This window comes from Triticum dicoccoides, chromosome 3B (genome assembly GCF_002162155.2).
Source record: "Triticum dicoccoides isolate Atlit2015 ecotype Zavitan chromosome 3B, WEW_v2.0, whole genome shotgun sequence".
NCBI classification, from domain to species: Eukaryota; Viridiplantae; Streptophyta; class Magnoliopsida; order Poales; family Poaceae; genus Triticum; species Triticum dicoccoides.
The window spans coordinates 51,435,894-51,449,226 of NC_041385.1; the positions used below are offsets into that span (position 1 = coordinate 51,435,894).

A 13,333-nucleotide genomic window follows, 5' to 3' on the forward strand; every position below is an offset into this window, starting at 1 on the left:
GCGGCTGGAGATGCTCTAAGGGCCATCAAAAAAACATCAGGGCCAGAGTGTCATGCACCTGACGTGTGGAACTAATCATTCTGGAAGAAAAAAGGTTAAGCAGGACAAGTAATCAATGCCAGGAGCTTGGATGGAAAAGAGAAGCAAACAGTAAGAAAAGGGCATAACCGCATAAGAAAAAAAATAAGTTGCATCCTTTTGATGGGGCCGCTAGCCCCTTATCTTTGTAATTCCAATTCCATCGGGTGTCCCCGAAGGGACGACGGAAACGCAAGAGTTACCATTATAAACCAGTACAAATCACCTTCGCTCGGCTATGTGGTACTATTCTCAACTGGAGTTCGCTGTTGTCTCCCGCGAGCCGCGTCTGCGTGCAGGGTGGTTCTTCCTGCGGCGGCCCAACTTGGAAGCGAACTGGCACATACATATCGGACCAGGCGATATCCTAGCAGTGGCAGGCTACGCTACCCTAAAAAAAAAACGGCAGGCTACGCTCGAGCAAAACAAAAGTAGTGACAGGTTTCCTAAAAAAGAGAGTACCACTGCAGTCGCAGATAGAATGTCGCTCTTGATCTTATGATTTCATGATGCACTCTGAACCATCATGAAAGTCCTCTTCTGCCCACGAATTCAAATGAGCTCGTGATGAACAGTAAAATCTGAAATTTTGAAAGAAAAAAAACTGAATTTATTTTGTGGCAACAATTGACCAATGTTTTCAGTGCTTGCAAAGTTTTATCATGGAAAATAAATCAACGTGCCGAAGCGCTTTCGAAAATAGCATGTTTTAGCATCGGGTTTTTTTTTTGCCATGATTTCCACCAATTCCATTCCATGATGTAATTTCACAAGCACTCAAAATATTTGTCAAAGTTTGTCAAAAAAAATCATATTTTCTTCTCAATATTTTGGGTTGAGCTTGAGCTTAGAAACATCACATCCGGGATAGAGGCGGTTCCCCAATAACTCCGAAGGTAATCTGCAGAAGCAGCAGCAGTAGTAGCCATGAACAGTGGCGGAGGTGGGGTCATGCCCCCCTCCCCCACCCCACCACAAACAATTTACATATTTTCTTTATACTAGTGTTTGTCTGTCATACTAATTTTGGCATTTGCGTGTGCCGACTTGTACAAAAGTAAGGTGTATATGTAACTATATATACATCCAGGAAAACAAGGAAAGATATTTTGGGTTTTGATGGTCGTTGAGGAGGTTGATGCTTGCAAGCCAAGCATGCCCTGCTGTGTCGCATATGTGTACACTACCATGTGTGTTGTGGTCAAGGTATTGAAGTGGTAATGCTAGCTTTTCCATTACAACCACGTTTTTTTCCTCGTCGTTTGAGCATATGTGACTTGAGGCTAGGGATGGGAACGGCCGAACCGGACCTGGCCTTGGACTCGGCCCCGTGGCCCCAAGGACCAATTTGAGAGACTGTTCGGACACAAACACGTCACCGTGTACCCTCGACGTCGGGGGTGATGCATCGCAGCTCACGTCAAAGAAGACCCGCCGGAAGCGCGGTACGCAGGCAATCCGGCGGGCGCTTTTGTAGACCCGAAATCCCACACGCCCAGGAGGGACCCCGTCAGGGCACGCAGCGGCTATGGGCTGCCCTAGGTCGACCTGATCGCCCCTAGGGCCTCGTGGATCGCCGCCCTGCAACTAGAAGAACGAACGAAGAACGAGGAAGAAGAAGAACAAGGGAGAGAGATAAAGATAAAGGTAAAAGATGTAGATAGATTTGTTCGATTGTGTGTTGTTATTCAATCGGCCGTCACCTCTTACATATATATGAGACGGCTGGACTTTCCGTACAAGAAAAGGACTCAAATCCCGTCCAAAACATCAAAAGATAACCTAACTCGGACTACGAGGGCCGGAACTTCCGGTCAGCCCGGAACTTCCGGGCTAAAATTACATCAAGTTGCTCTCTTGCACAGCTCCTGCAGGTCGCATATGGCTTCGAATCGCGATGGTCCCAAAAGCAAAGTTATAGACCTTGCAATGTAGAAAAACTCGTTAGTTGAACATTTTTTCATCCGAGGTCATCTTGATGTCGAAACTGGCCCCACAAATCTGCAAATAGTGTTAAAATTCCAGTTTTCGGGGTGCTCCGCGTGCAAACTTTCGGTTTAGCCCGGAACCTCCCCGGAAGTTTTGCCCGGAACTTCCGGGGCAGACTTATGCAGCACATTGTTTTGGCTCTAATTTTTGCATACGAACTCCGATTTAGGCGTTTCTTATATGAAAATCGTTCGTTTCGACGAGACGAAGACAATCCGTGCAGAAACCTTTCCCATATGAGTCCATCTTGGGGGCATAATCATCCGAATAGTGTTCTGAATGCAAAATCTCAGTACTTTAAACACAACTTCGGCCTTAGAGGTTAGATCGGATGGCTACGGCCCAAATATCAAAGTTTCTCTTTTTGACGATATGGAACTTTCTCACTTTGAGCACTTTTCCATTTGAAGTCTTCTTAATTACGTTTTTGACCATGCCAAAATCTGGTGTCAACACATGCCCCCCTGTTTTTCGGCAAAGCTTGTGTGCCGAAAAATAACTTCCGCATAGCTTGTTCTAAGGACGATGTCAACACTCCATCAGCCATTTTGCATATTCTTAGGACAATAAGTATATATCGGCCATTGCTTGTTTGAACCTCTTGATGCAAACTTGGGTGAAAACTTCTCAGCTTCTATAACAATCCGGTGATAAGGTTCCATAGACCAAAACCATATTGTTCATCCTTTTGCTAGGACTTTGCAGACAATCAATAATGAACTTCCTCCAATCCTTACTTCGCCTGCATAAAAGTTTCATTAGTGGCCGAAGCGGTGGGCTTCGGTTTGGCCTTACCTATGTTGACAAAACCTAGCATCGGCTATTGATAGAAATACAATACACCATGGTTAACATAGTAGCCGGATGCTTGTTGTGCCAACTCTTTCAAATTGTCATGTCTAGATATATGAACAATTTTAAAGCAACCCAAGGTAAATCTTGCATCTAGACACACCAAAAGATAAACTATAAGTGATTCGTCAAAACATTAATAACCCTTGAATACTTGTTGTACTACTCATAACAAATCACCCAAAGCCTCAATACGTATAGCACCTATGGCAACCAAAAGCTCCAAACCGAATAAAATTTTATATTCGGCTTTGATTATTGTGAAAAAATATTTTAAGTGGCATGAGGCTTGTTTTGATCTCCAACTGAACTAAGGACGATGTTAAGATACTACACCGGCCATGCTTTGACATATTCTTAGGGCGATAGATAAATATCGGCCATTAACATGAGGTCCATGTAAAATCCACCCACCAAAGTATGTATAGCCGAAATAAACAAATAGAATAGGAATAAAATATTTCGGCCCCTTTGTATTAGCAACAATGTAACTAACCAAATGTATGGTAATTTGGTAATACCCTCTCATGATATAGAAAATTATGTTGCATCCATGGATCAAAATAAATCCACAGAGGGTAATTGATCATACCTAGGGATGAATTCCATGGCAAAGGCATCAACAGCATGGTTGAAGAAAATGGATGATGTGCTAACCGAATATTTTGATGTTGTGATGCGCACCTTCGGCTTAATTGTTTGTTGCTTTCATTATTTTCCTTCTTCACTTTTATTGTACTTGTTGCAACAGAAGCATGCACATCATTTTTGTCTTGATTGATCTTCTTGGGAACCCATGCCATGTTCTTCTTTTTGAGCTCTTGTGCACTAAGATTTTGTAATTTCTTCTTTTGCCAATATGATAAACCGAGTGGGCATCTCGGCTGTGATTTTGTTTCAACCAATGGCAACTCTTTTTGGGCCTTGTGCACTCTCAACTTCTTTTCTTCAGACTTTGCACTTTGACTCTCAATAATTGGTTGCTTCGTCTCATTGCCTTTAGTAGCCAATGTCAACGATTTAATTGGCTCTTTTTCATTTGAGATCAAATATGAAGTTGCACTCTTACGACCATCTCTTTTAACACGATAAACTTGCTTGACCACCTCTTTCTTCTTCCTTGAGCTCTGGACCGGTTCCTTACGATTGAAACGGTCTTTAACATGTGATTGTTCAAGTGTTGATCTTCTCGGAGCTGCATAATATTGATGAGATGGTCTGAAATAAGATGGAGAATGTGCCCTTGTATCATACCTGCCCCATGATGGATATGGATCTACATGAGCATAGGGAGGCATCCACGACATTGGCATTGGCGGCCCAAAATAAGGATATGAATATGTTGCATTAAAATTCTCACTTTGCCAATACCAATCCTCATATTTGCGCCTTGGGGTGATCTTGGTTTCTTTGCATGATTTGGCCGATAAGCATTCTTGTCTTCACTCTTCTTTTGATATTTATTCAATAGTTCAGCGAAGGTGATTTTTGATCTCTTACACTTGCGCTTATTTCGGCCTTTGTTTCCTTTGGTTGTGCTTGCACCAATCATTGGATTTGCTTGTTGCTCCCCAGTCCTTGGCGTCTTCATTGTAGCTTTGATGGAATTCTCGCCCTCAAAATTATGTTCATTATGCTCTTCAACAAGTTCTTTACTTGAAAGCTTGACCCCATCACCTGCAGTTTTTACCTCCTCTTTAAATGGATCGGCTTGAAGCAGCCGATGCAAAAACTTTCTGCCATCGAGACCAATCGGAATAGACTGGTCATCTCTTTGTGTCTCGACAAATTTCAATCGTCCTTTTTCAATGGCTGATTTAACTATTTGACGAAACATATTGCAATCCTCAAAATTATGTTTGAACGAATGATGCAACCTACAATACATTCGTCCTTGAATTGATGGCTTGACATGGTGATCAAGAATTCTTATGTAATTATTTTTCAGCAATAAATCAAATATTTGGTCACACATGCTTGAATTGAAGGTAAACTTCTTGCTTTCTAGTCGATCTTGCTGTGTGAACGGCTTTGAAGATAAGCAAACGAATGGTTCAGATTTAGAATCTTCCCATTCGGCTATACATTGTGTTTTCCACTCTATCTCCGGTGTCTTTGGATAAGATATTATATTAGCATCGGATTTCTCAAAAGAAATTAACCTTGGCTTTAAACTTCCGATACGAAAATATTTAGAACACACATGTCTCAATTGAGACAAAGTGCAAGCCAAGTAAGAAATAAGCAAAGCTACCCAACTAGATATGAACTTTAGATAAAGCAATGGGGAAAGCTTTGGCCACAACAATAAGTCATTATCGGTCTTTATAAATGGTGCAATGGGTTGACCGATATAGTCTATAACAATTTTATTGCTAACAAGTAAATTACCCTTCTTCATTGGTCTTTCAAAATTACTTATTAGAATTTTTCTTATAGAAGCATCGACAATAAAGTTGCGACCAAATCGGAAGATAGGCAAGTCACTTGCTAGACATACCTCTTCAATTACGTTGGGAGAGCATGATGGTTGTATCACTTGAATAATACTTTGTTCCACTTTTGAATGACTCTCCAATGCCTTGGCATCCTCTTTTTCTTTGATAGATTCCGTACACATACTATTTGATTCGGCTTTTTTAATAACCGAATTAACTTTGTTATCCGAATCACCACTCTTTCTTTCTTTGATTTGCAAGGTTGCTTGTTCTTGTCTAAATTCAGCAAACATTGTAGCTAGTCTATCTTTAAGCTTTTTTCGACCAATTTCAGCCCAATCTTCATCGGATTGCCCCCCAATACTTTGAGACGCTTTCGGCAATGGTGTGTTACCGAAATTCTGTAATTCTGCAGGGGCAACATAATATGCTACGTTACTAGGTAAAGACACATGCGCTCTGGTAGAATTCTCCCTTATTCGGCCATGAGCATGAAGGTGCGGAGCCGAATCACGAATATCTACAATTGCGTATGGTGCCGAAAAATTCGTAGCATGAGGTGTAGCATACGATGTTTGAGGGTAATTGGCCGAATAACTAGTAGTGGCATGGCCAATTCCCCTATCCACCGGCACGTTTGGATTAACATACTACAAGTTATTTGCCGATGAATAAAAAGTTGAAACACTTTGTTGCATACTATTGGAAGTTCCTACATGGGGTGTCTCAACATGATTAACCGAACTCCTCATGTTGTTCATCGGCATATAGATTTGTGGGGTTGCCGATGCATGGGAGTTGGGATACATATGTTGCATGTTGCTAAAATTATATGAAGTTGAAGCATGAAGATTATTCTGAATCGGCTGTTGCACATAATTAGATGCATGATTGATAAAACTAGGGCTAGCCTATATAATATGCTCATTAGACGATCTAGCAACAACATATGTATTATTTGCATCTACATAAGTGAATTGGGTATTCATGTTACCTTTGTAGATTGCAAACCCTAGATGACGATCTCTTCGTAGCAAGAACGGGCTGGAGACCGTTCAAAGCTTCTTCCCCAGCGGAGTTGCCAAAAAGTGTGTTCGCACACGAACACGTCAACGTGTACCCTCGACGCCGGGGTGATGCACCGCAGCTCACGTCGAAGGAGACCCGCCGGAAGCGCGGTACGCAGGCAATCCGGCGGGCGCTTTTGTAGACCCGAAACCCCACACGCCCGGGAGGGACCCCGTCAGGGCGCGCGGCGGCTATGGGTTGCCCTAGGTTGACCTGATCGCCCCTAGGGCCTCGTGGATCGCCGCCCTGCAACTAGAAGAACGAACGAAGAATGAGGAAGAAGAAGAACAAGGGAGAGAGATAAAGATAAAGGTAAAAGATGTAGATAGATTTGTTCGATTGTGTGTTGTTATTCAATCGGCCATCACCTCTTACATATATATGAGGCAGCTGGACTTTCCGTACAAGAAAAGGACTCAAATCCCGTCCAAAACATCAAAAGATAACCTAACTCAGACTACGAGGGCCGGAACTTCCGGTCAGCCCGGAACTTCCGGGCTAAAATTACATCAAGTTGCCCTCTTGCACAGCTCCTGCAGGTCGCATATGGCTTTGGATCGCGATGGTTCCAAAAGCAAAGTTATAGACCTTGCAATGTAGAAAAATTCGTTAGTTGAACACTTTTTCATCCGAGGTCATCTTGATGTCGAAACTGGCCCCGCAAATCTGCAAATAGTGTTAAAATTCCAGTTTTCGGGGTGCTCCGCGTGCAAACTATCGGTTTAGCCCGGAACCTCCCCGGAAGTTTTGCCCGGAACTTCCGGGGCAGACTTATGCAGCACATTATTTTGGCTCTAACTTTTGCATACGAACTCCGATTTAGGTGTTTCTTATATCAAAATCAATCGTTTCGACGAGACGAAGACAATCCGTGCAGAAACCTTTCCCATATAAGGCCATCTTGGGGGCATGATCATCCGAATAGTGTTCTGAATGCAAAATCTCAGTACTCCAAACACAACTTCGGCCTTAGAGATTAGATCGGATGGCTACGGCCCAAATATCAAAGTTTCTCCTTTTGACGATACGGAACTTTCTCACTTTGAGCACTTTTCCATTTGAAGCCTTCTTAATTACGTTTTTGACCATGCCAAAATCTGGTGTCAACAGAGACCACTGGTCGACCCATATAAAAAAATAGTCAGTGGCCTCATTGGCCCGATGGGTATTTCGGGTTGACCCAAATTCTTGCTTTATATTGCATTGTGGGCAAAAGAGATGTTAAAATTAGACATTGTTTAATGAAATCTGACTAGTGTAAGAATTAATACTACCTCTTATATGTGGTTAATAGAAAAATCAAGCCGTCTGCTTGTGATTTTGTCGCGTGCGCATCTTGTTGAAATATATCAAGACAATTTTTTTGTTCATATACGCGAGCATTCGCCGGAAATTATACAACAGACTATGTGGCAAAATCAGGATGTGGTCGATGTAGAACCGACCAGCGCATACATAAGTGGTCAGGATCCACTCACTAAGAAAAAGGATGAGCGATGATGATAACAGGGAATTCACAAGCACTCTGGGTGGGCCAGAGAAGAGTTGTGGCAGTGCTGTAATAGTAATGCAGATGATGAATCGAAATTGATACGCACATGACACCATATGCCTTATGCCCGATGCGCAGCCGACACAAACTCTGCATCGTGAGATAGCCTAGCATCAACTTTACAAGCGGCCTGATGGAAACAACGGTTCAGTATGGTGCCAAAAGTGTCGGCTCTATAGCAATGCTCATGAAGACTAGTGACGCTCGTGTCATCTTTCTCGCAAAAGAAAAAAAATGACAGTCGTGTCATCTGTCACAAATACGTGCAGATTCTAGTAATTATTAATGTGCTCCGCGCAACCACCCGAAAATACAGAAAGGTGAAAATCTATGCTGAGCTGGTTTAACAAAAGGCAAGGGGGAGTATCAGTAAAAGAACAAACAGGGAGAAAGCACAACACTACAGCAGAACTTTTTTGAGGGAAAGAAATCAACACAGAGCAGGGGCATATGTGAAATTTAACCCAACAGAAAGTCAGGCACCGAAATGAAAAAAAAAGGTTTAATGGACAACTTATCGACGCCAGGGGCCTGGACAGAAAGGAGAAGAAAAGAGTGGAAGGTCCCGCTTACAAAGAAAAGGGCACAACCGCAGAAGCAAAATGTTCCCAGGGGCGTATCTGTAACGAACTCAGGGACCGGCGCGCAAAATCTCGAAAAAATTTGGACCATTTCTCGATTTGTGCGTGTCATCCTTGCGCAGGGGCCATGCTAATCTTCTCTGTATCGTTCCAATTTTATCGGATGTCCCCGAAGGGACGAGAAGGGTGCAAGAGCTGCGCTTATAAACCGGTTCGAGGCTCTGTCGCTAGGCGATGTGGTACTATTCTGTATTCTGGAGTTCGCTGCTGTCTCCCTGTCCCGCGAGCAGCAGGAACCGCGGGGGTGGCACAAATGGGCCGGTGGGTCGCGACTGCGTGCAGGGTGGTTCTTCCTCTGACGGGCCAACTTGGAAGCGAACTGGCACATACATATCACACCAGGCCCAGTTCTCGAAAAAACAAAACAAATCAGACCAGGCCCTATGCTAGTAGTGGCAGGTTACGCTAAGAAAAAGTAGTGGCAGGTTTCTCAACAAAAAAAGAAGTATATTACTGCAGCCGCAGATAGAATGTCGCTCTTGATCTGAGATGCATTATGAGTTCATGATATTACTGCTATTCGGCTTCCAATGAACTACTAGTGATACAAAGTCTCTTCCTAGTTAACTGCCCCAACGTCTTACATTTAGGAATGGAGGTAGTACATGATAAGATCATAAGAGGGACCAAAACCAGAAGATCTACGTGACGAACACACCTCTTCCCTTATTTGGTCGTCATTTTGATCATCTTCAAAATGCGAGTTTTCGACCTTATGAGAATATTTATACTTCGTGTTGCCCGGTCGTTTTCTCGGAAAATTCATACAAACCACCAAAAGAGCCATTTTTTTTGCAAATTACCAGCCTTTGTGTTTGTCACGTAGAATTCAATGAACCACTGGTCCCTAATCGCCAATACTTCTTACTACGTCCTCTGTTTCTAGTTTATAAGGTGCACACATTTATGAGAATCAAGTTTGACCATGAATTTTACAAAGGAAACGTGTGTTCTGTGACCAAAATTATACCACTAAATTCATATATTCAAAAGTGCTACCATCACAAAAAATATACTTTTGAAAGTAGTTTTCAATGTAATTATAAGTCATCCATGATTCACCTTATAAACTATACTATGGAATGGAATAACTAATACAAGAAAATCACGAAAAACTGTGAAGTTTAAAAAACTGTTGAAAATATCATGGAGGTGGAGAATGGATATAAACGTAGCCTTGTCAATTTTCCATTGCAATTAGTATTCGAATTTTGGGCAAAAATCACATGATGCATTTCCACGCAACAAATGTATGCAACGCGCGTTCCAGCAATTCTAGACCTCTGGTTGAGGCACTCTCCCTTTGACAAGTTGAATGTATACCCCAATTATGTTCTTTCTATCTTTGTAGCACTTTTAGTCTGAACCGATGAACAGACATGTATCATGTTTCAGCTGCAAGTTAACTGTCAAATGTTATCGCTTCTTTATACAACTGCAGCCACATTTGCTGCTTCCACGAAAACATAATGCTGCAGCTGAAATTACACAGAGTCCATTAAACCTTTGGAGTTTTCTCCTTGCAAATGGCATTACATTCCACGACGAATCAGAGCATAACGCTCATGGGAAGACAGATTCAATCGTTTGCTCTTTAATTAGCCTATATGGTACAACATGACCTCGGGTAAAGCTTGCTTTATCCTACCAACACCTACAAAACCGCCTGGCAAGGCATGTTGTAATCACTCTCATACACTGTAGTCTTATACAGTAGTAACCTAGGGCGGCAAAAAAGGTAATGCAACCTTAGTTCTCATCATCCCCATCAATGCTGGAGAGCATGCTCTTCAATACCTCATAGGTCATGAAGGCGATTCCAACGCTAGGAACAACCTTCAGGTACTCCGGGACTATGCCTCGGTAGAAGCCACGAGGACCTTCCTTTTGAAGGATTTGGCGGATGGTTCCAGTTATGCTTGATTTTTCGATTTGCGATGTCCCAGCCGCCCCGTGTAGTTGCATCCGTCGCTTTACAAGATCAAGAGGAAATGTAGCTGCAATATTGAATGTACCATTTACCAACGGAGATTGGAAATACATGATTTGGGTCATGTAAGATATACAACAATTAAGGTGATTAGGTATCAAAGGCCACTTACCTGTCGACGCTGCAATACCAGATAGACTCCCAGAAAACAAGCTCACAACGGCATTGGAATCATTCGGCCTGATGCATATAAGCCCACAGCCATCAGATCGAATCCGACATAATAGAAATGGAAGCCAATGGAATATTCAGCAAAGCAAAATAATGATGTTCACCTTTCCATTTGCCAATGAGACCTCAAGGATTCATATACATAAAAGCTGATTGCTATACCCGGTCCAACTCCCTGTAACTCGTAAAAGTTACTGGCAAGTCAACTCAAAAACCATTCTCAGTAGAAGCATGCGGCTTACCAATAACGTGGCCCCAAGGCCTTTATACAATCCTCTGCCACTCTCTTCTCTACAAATTGTGGACAACGTATGAAAGATGCCCTTGTAATACCTGGTGGTTTTCTGCAGAAAATTAGACAGGGCAAAGTTAGCTTACCAAATGATGTTCCGTTGGTCTGTAAAGCTGCATTGCATGAAAGTTGAACCTAAGGATGTTGCAAGTTCTAACTGGAAGTTAGATTGGTTGATTGGTTCAGTGTTATTCACAAAAAGAAGACAAACATCATTGGTTAAGTTGAATGTAAGGCCCAAGGCCTTTATACAATACTCTGCCACTCTCTTCTCTACAAATTGCAGACATCGTATGAAAGATGTTCTTGTAATACCTAGTGGTTTCTGCGGAAAATTAGGAAGGACAGAAAAGGACAGACCCAGTGCTAGAAGCTCCCACACCAGGTGGGGTCTGGGGAAGGATTATACGAGGCAAGCCTTACACCTGCACAGTGCAATGCAGAGAGGCCGCGTCAAACCCAGGACCTCTTGGCACAAGTGGGGAATATTTCACCACTGCGCCAGGCCTGTCCTTCTGGAAAATTAGGAAGCACAAAACAAATTAATACTTAGCTCGCTAAATCATGTTCCTTTGGTCTATAAAAAGCTGCATTGCGTGAAAGTTGAATCTAAGGATGTCCTAAGTTCTAAGTAGAAGTTAGATTGGTTGATTGATTGGTTAAGTATTATTCACAAAAAGAAGAAAAATGTACCTGTGTTGCCAAACGAGTTCGAACAACATCCAACGGATAAGTTACAGATGCAGCTGTCACTCCCGCTAGACCACCACCAAGTAAACGTACGACACTAACATAATTTGGGTCATCCAGGCCAGGCACCATTCCGAGAAGCTGCAATCGTTATTCAAAAATCATCAAACTATAACAAAAAAGCGTGAAGACATGAACAATCTTACAGGTTAACATACTGAAAACTTAGTGCTGACCTTTTTGTATCGCTCATATGAATAGAAGCTCATGGCGGAATAAGGTAATCGATGTACAATGGTGACAAGATTGCCTTTCCAAAATGCCCCAAACCCTTCTTCTCGAACAATACGTGAAGCCTCGTGCAATATACTACACTTCCTTAGAGCTGCAGCGTCTGAATGCATACCTGCCACCTGTCGGATCAGTATGTCACAAGCTCGTATAACAAACTTCATCATCAACATATGGGTTATGTGACCCAAAAATAATACTGTTGGGTTCGTATTCAAGAACAATTTCAAGAGACTGCAATTTTGTAGCTATGAACAGCGTATAATACAAAAAAATCACAGCCAAGGTTTAACTTCGGACGATGATTGGACACTAAATAAGCAGAGAGTTGTAAATGGACAACAATAATAGTTCATAACTGTCAACCAGGGATATACAGTTTGGGGCAATCAGTTAAAGGCGAGAGAAGAATCTATATATCGCATTCAGGGAACTCAGTTGATACTATCAGCATCCAATTTCCTTTTGTAGCCTACATGTGAAGCCAGAAGAAGCACACCGGCACCCCGAGAAAGAAGGAAATTCTCCCTTCACGCTGAGATAATAACCACATTAATTGCTACAATCCCAGCGTTTTCCCCATGCTTTTCGGCCCCCCAATTCCTTGGATGTCAGGGCACGCGGAATCCCACACATTCAGAGGGGGGTTGCTTTCTGGTCAAATCAATGTCCTAGACACAGAATCTCGCAAAATCGAAAGGACAGCTCTAATTAGTCCCCGGCTGTGCTACGTGTGCTCTGAAATCCCGCCTCGGGCCACAAATTCGCAGGCGCGGAAGCAACATACTACCCTCCCCTGTCCCCTCCGAGCTCCCAATCCGCCCGTGCACGCGAGAAGGCCGGAGACAAGAGAGGGGGGCGGGAGGCCTTTTAACCTGGAAGAGGATGGTGAGGCGGGCGAGGGGCGCGGTGCAGGTCTTGCTGACGACGCCGGCGAAGCCCCCGGCGGCGAGGTGAGCGGCGGTGCCGATGTGGCGCTGCTGCTGCTCCTGGCGGGGGGAGGCCGAGACGGCGCCGCGGCCGTCGAGGCCCACGCCTCCCACCCGCGCCTCCGTCTGCATCGGCGGGTTCGGCGGGGAGGGTGGGTGGGACGGTGGGGATTGCGGCTAGGGTTGGGTCGCTCGCGGGGGCGGTGCGGTGTGGATGGCGGACGGACGCGTGCGTGCGTGCGTCCGCGCTCGGAGTTCGAAAGCGGCGACGGTGCGTGCGTGCTGCGTAGCCCGCTCCGCCTCCTCACGTTTATTGTTTTTTTTAGTACTCCAGCTAGGCGCTAGCCATAGT

At 43.6% G+C, this 13,333-nt stretch overlaps 1 protein-coding gene and 1 non-coding gene across 3 annotated transcripts; both read right to left on the minus strand.

Moving 5' to 3' along the window:
- Positions 1–8,634: 8,634 nt before the first annotated feature.
- On the minus strand, positions 8,635–8,737 carry LOC119282880. Its single transcript, XR_005138913.1, has one exon. It is a non-coding gene; the product is annotated as a U6 spliceosomal RNA (small nuclear RNA).
- A 1,360-nt stretch (positions 8,738–10,097) lies between these two features.
- LOC119274651 (mitochondrial substrate carrier family protein B-like) lies at positions 10,098–13,130 on the minus strand. Of its 2 annotated transcripts, none has more exons than XM_037555367.1 (7): positions 12,928–13,130; positions 11,998–12,174; positions 11,765–11,902; positions 11,022–11,123; positions 10,884–10,954; positions 10,721–10,788; positions 10,098–10,615 (listed from the first exon to the last, which is right to left on the minus strand). In XM_037555367.1, the coding sequence occupies exons 1-7, from the start codon at positions 13,111–13,113 to the stop codon at positions 10,368–10,370; spliced, it is 990 nt and encodes a 329-aa protein (XP_037411264.1). In that variant the 5' UTR covers positions 13,114–13,130; the 3' UTR covers positions 10,098–10,367. The 2 variants fall into 2 exon arrangements, with proteins under 2 accessions (XP_037411264.1, XP_037411265.1); XM_037555368.1 differs by having other exon boundaries at positions 11,998–12,167; positions 12,928–13,128.
- Between the last annotated feature and the right edge of the window lie 203 nt (positions 13,131–13,333).

Coding starts and splice junctions, on each gene's coding strand:
- LOC119274651 (XM_037555367.1), bottom strand. CDS start 13,113: ATGCAGACGGAGGCGCGGGTGGGAGGCGTGGGCCTCGACGGCCGCGGC. Junction 10,955..11,021: donor GCCTTGGGGCCACGTTATTG/GTAAGCCGCATG, acceptor TACGAGTTACAG/GGAGTTGGACCGGGTATAGC. Junction 10,616..10,720: donor TGGTATTGCAGCGTCGACAG/GTAAGTGGCCTT, acceptor TCAATATTGCAG/CTACATTTCCTCTTGATCTT.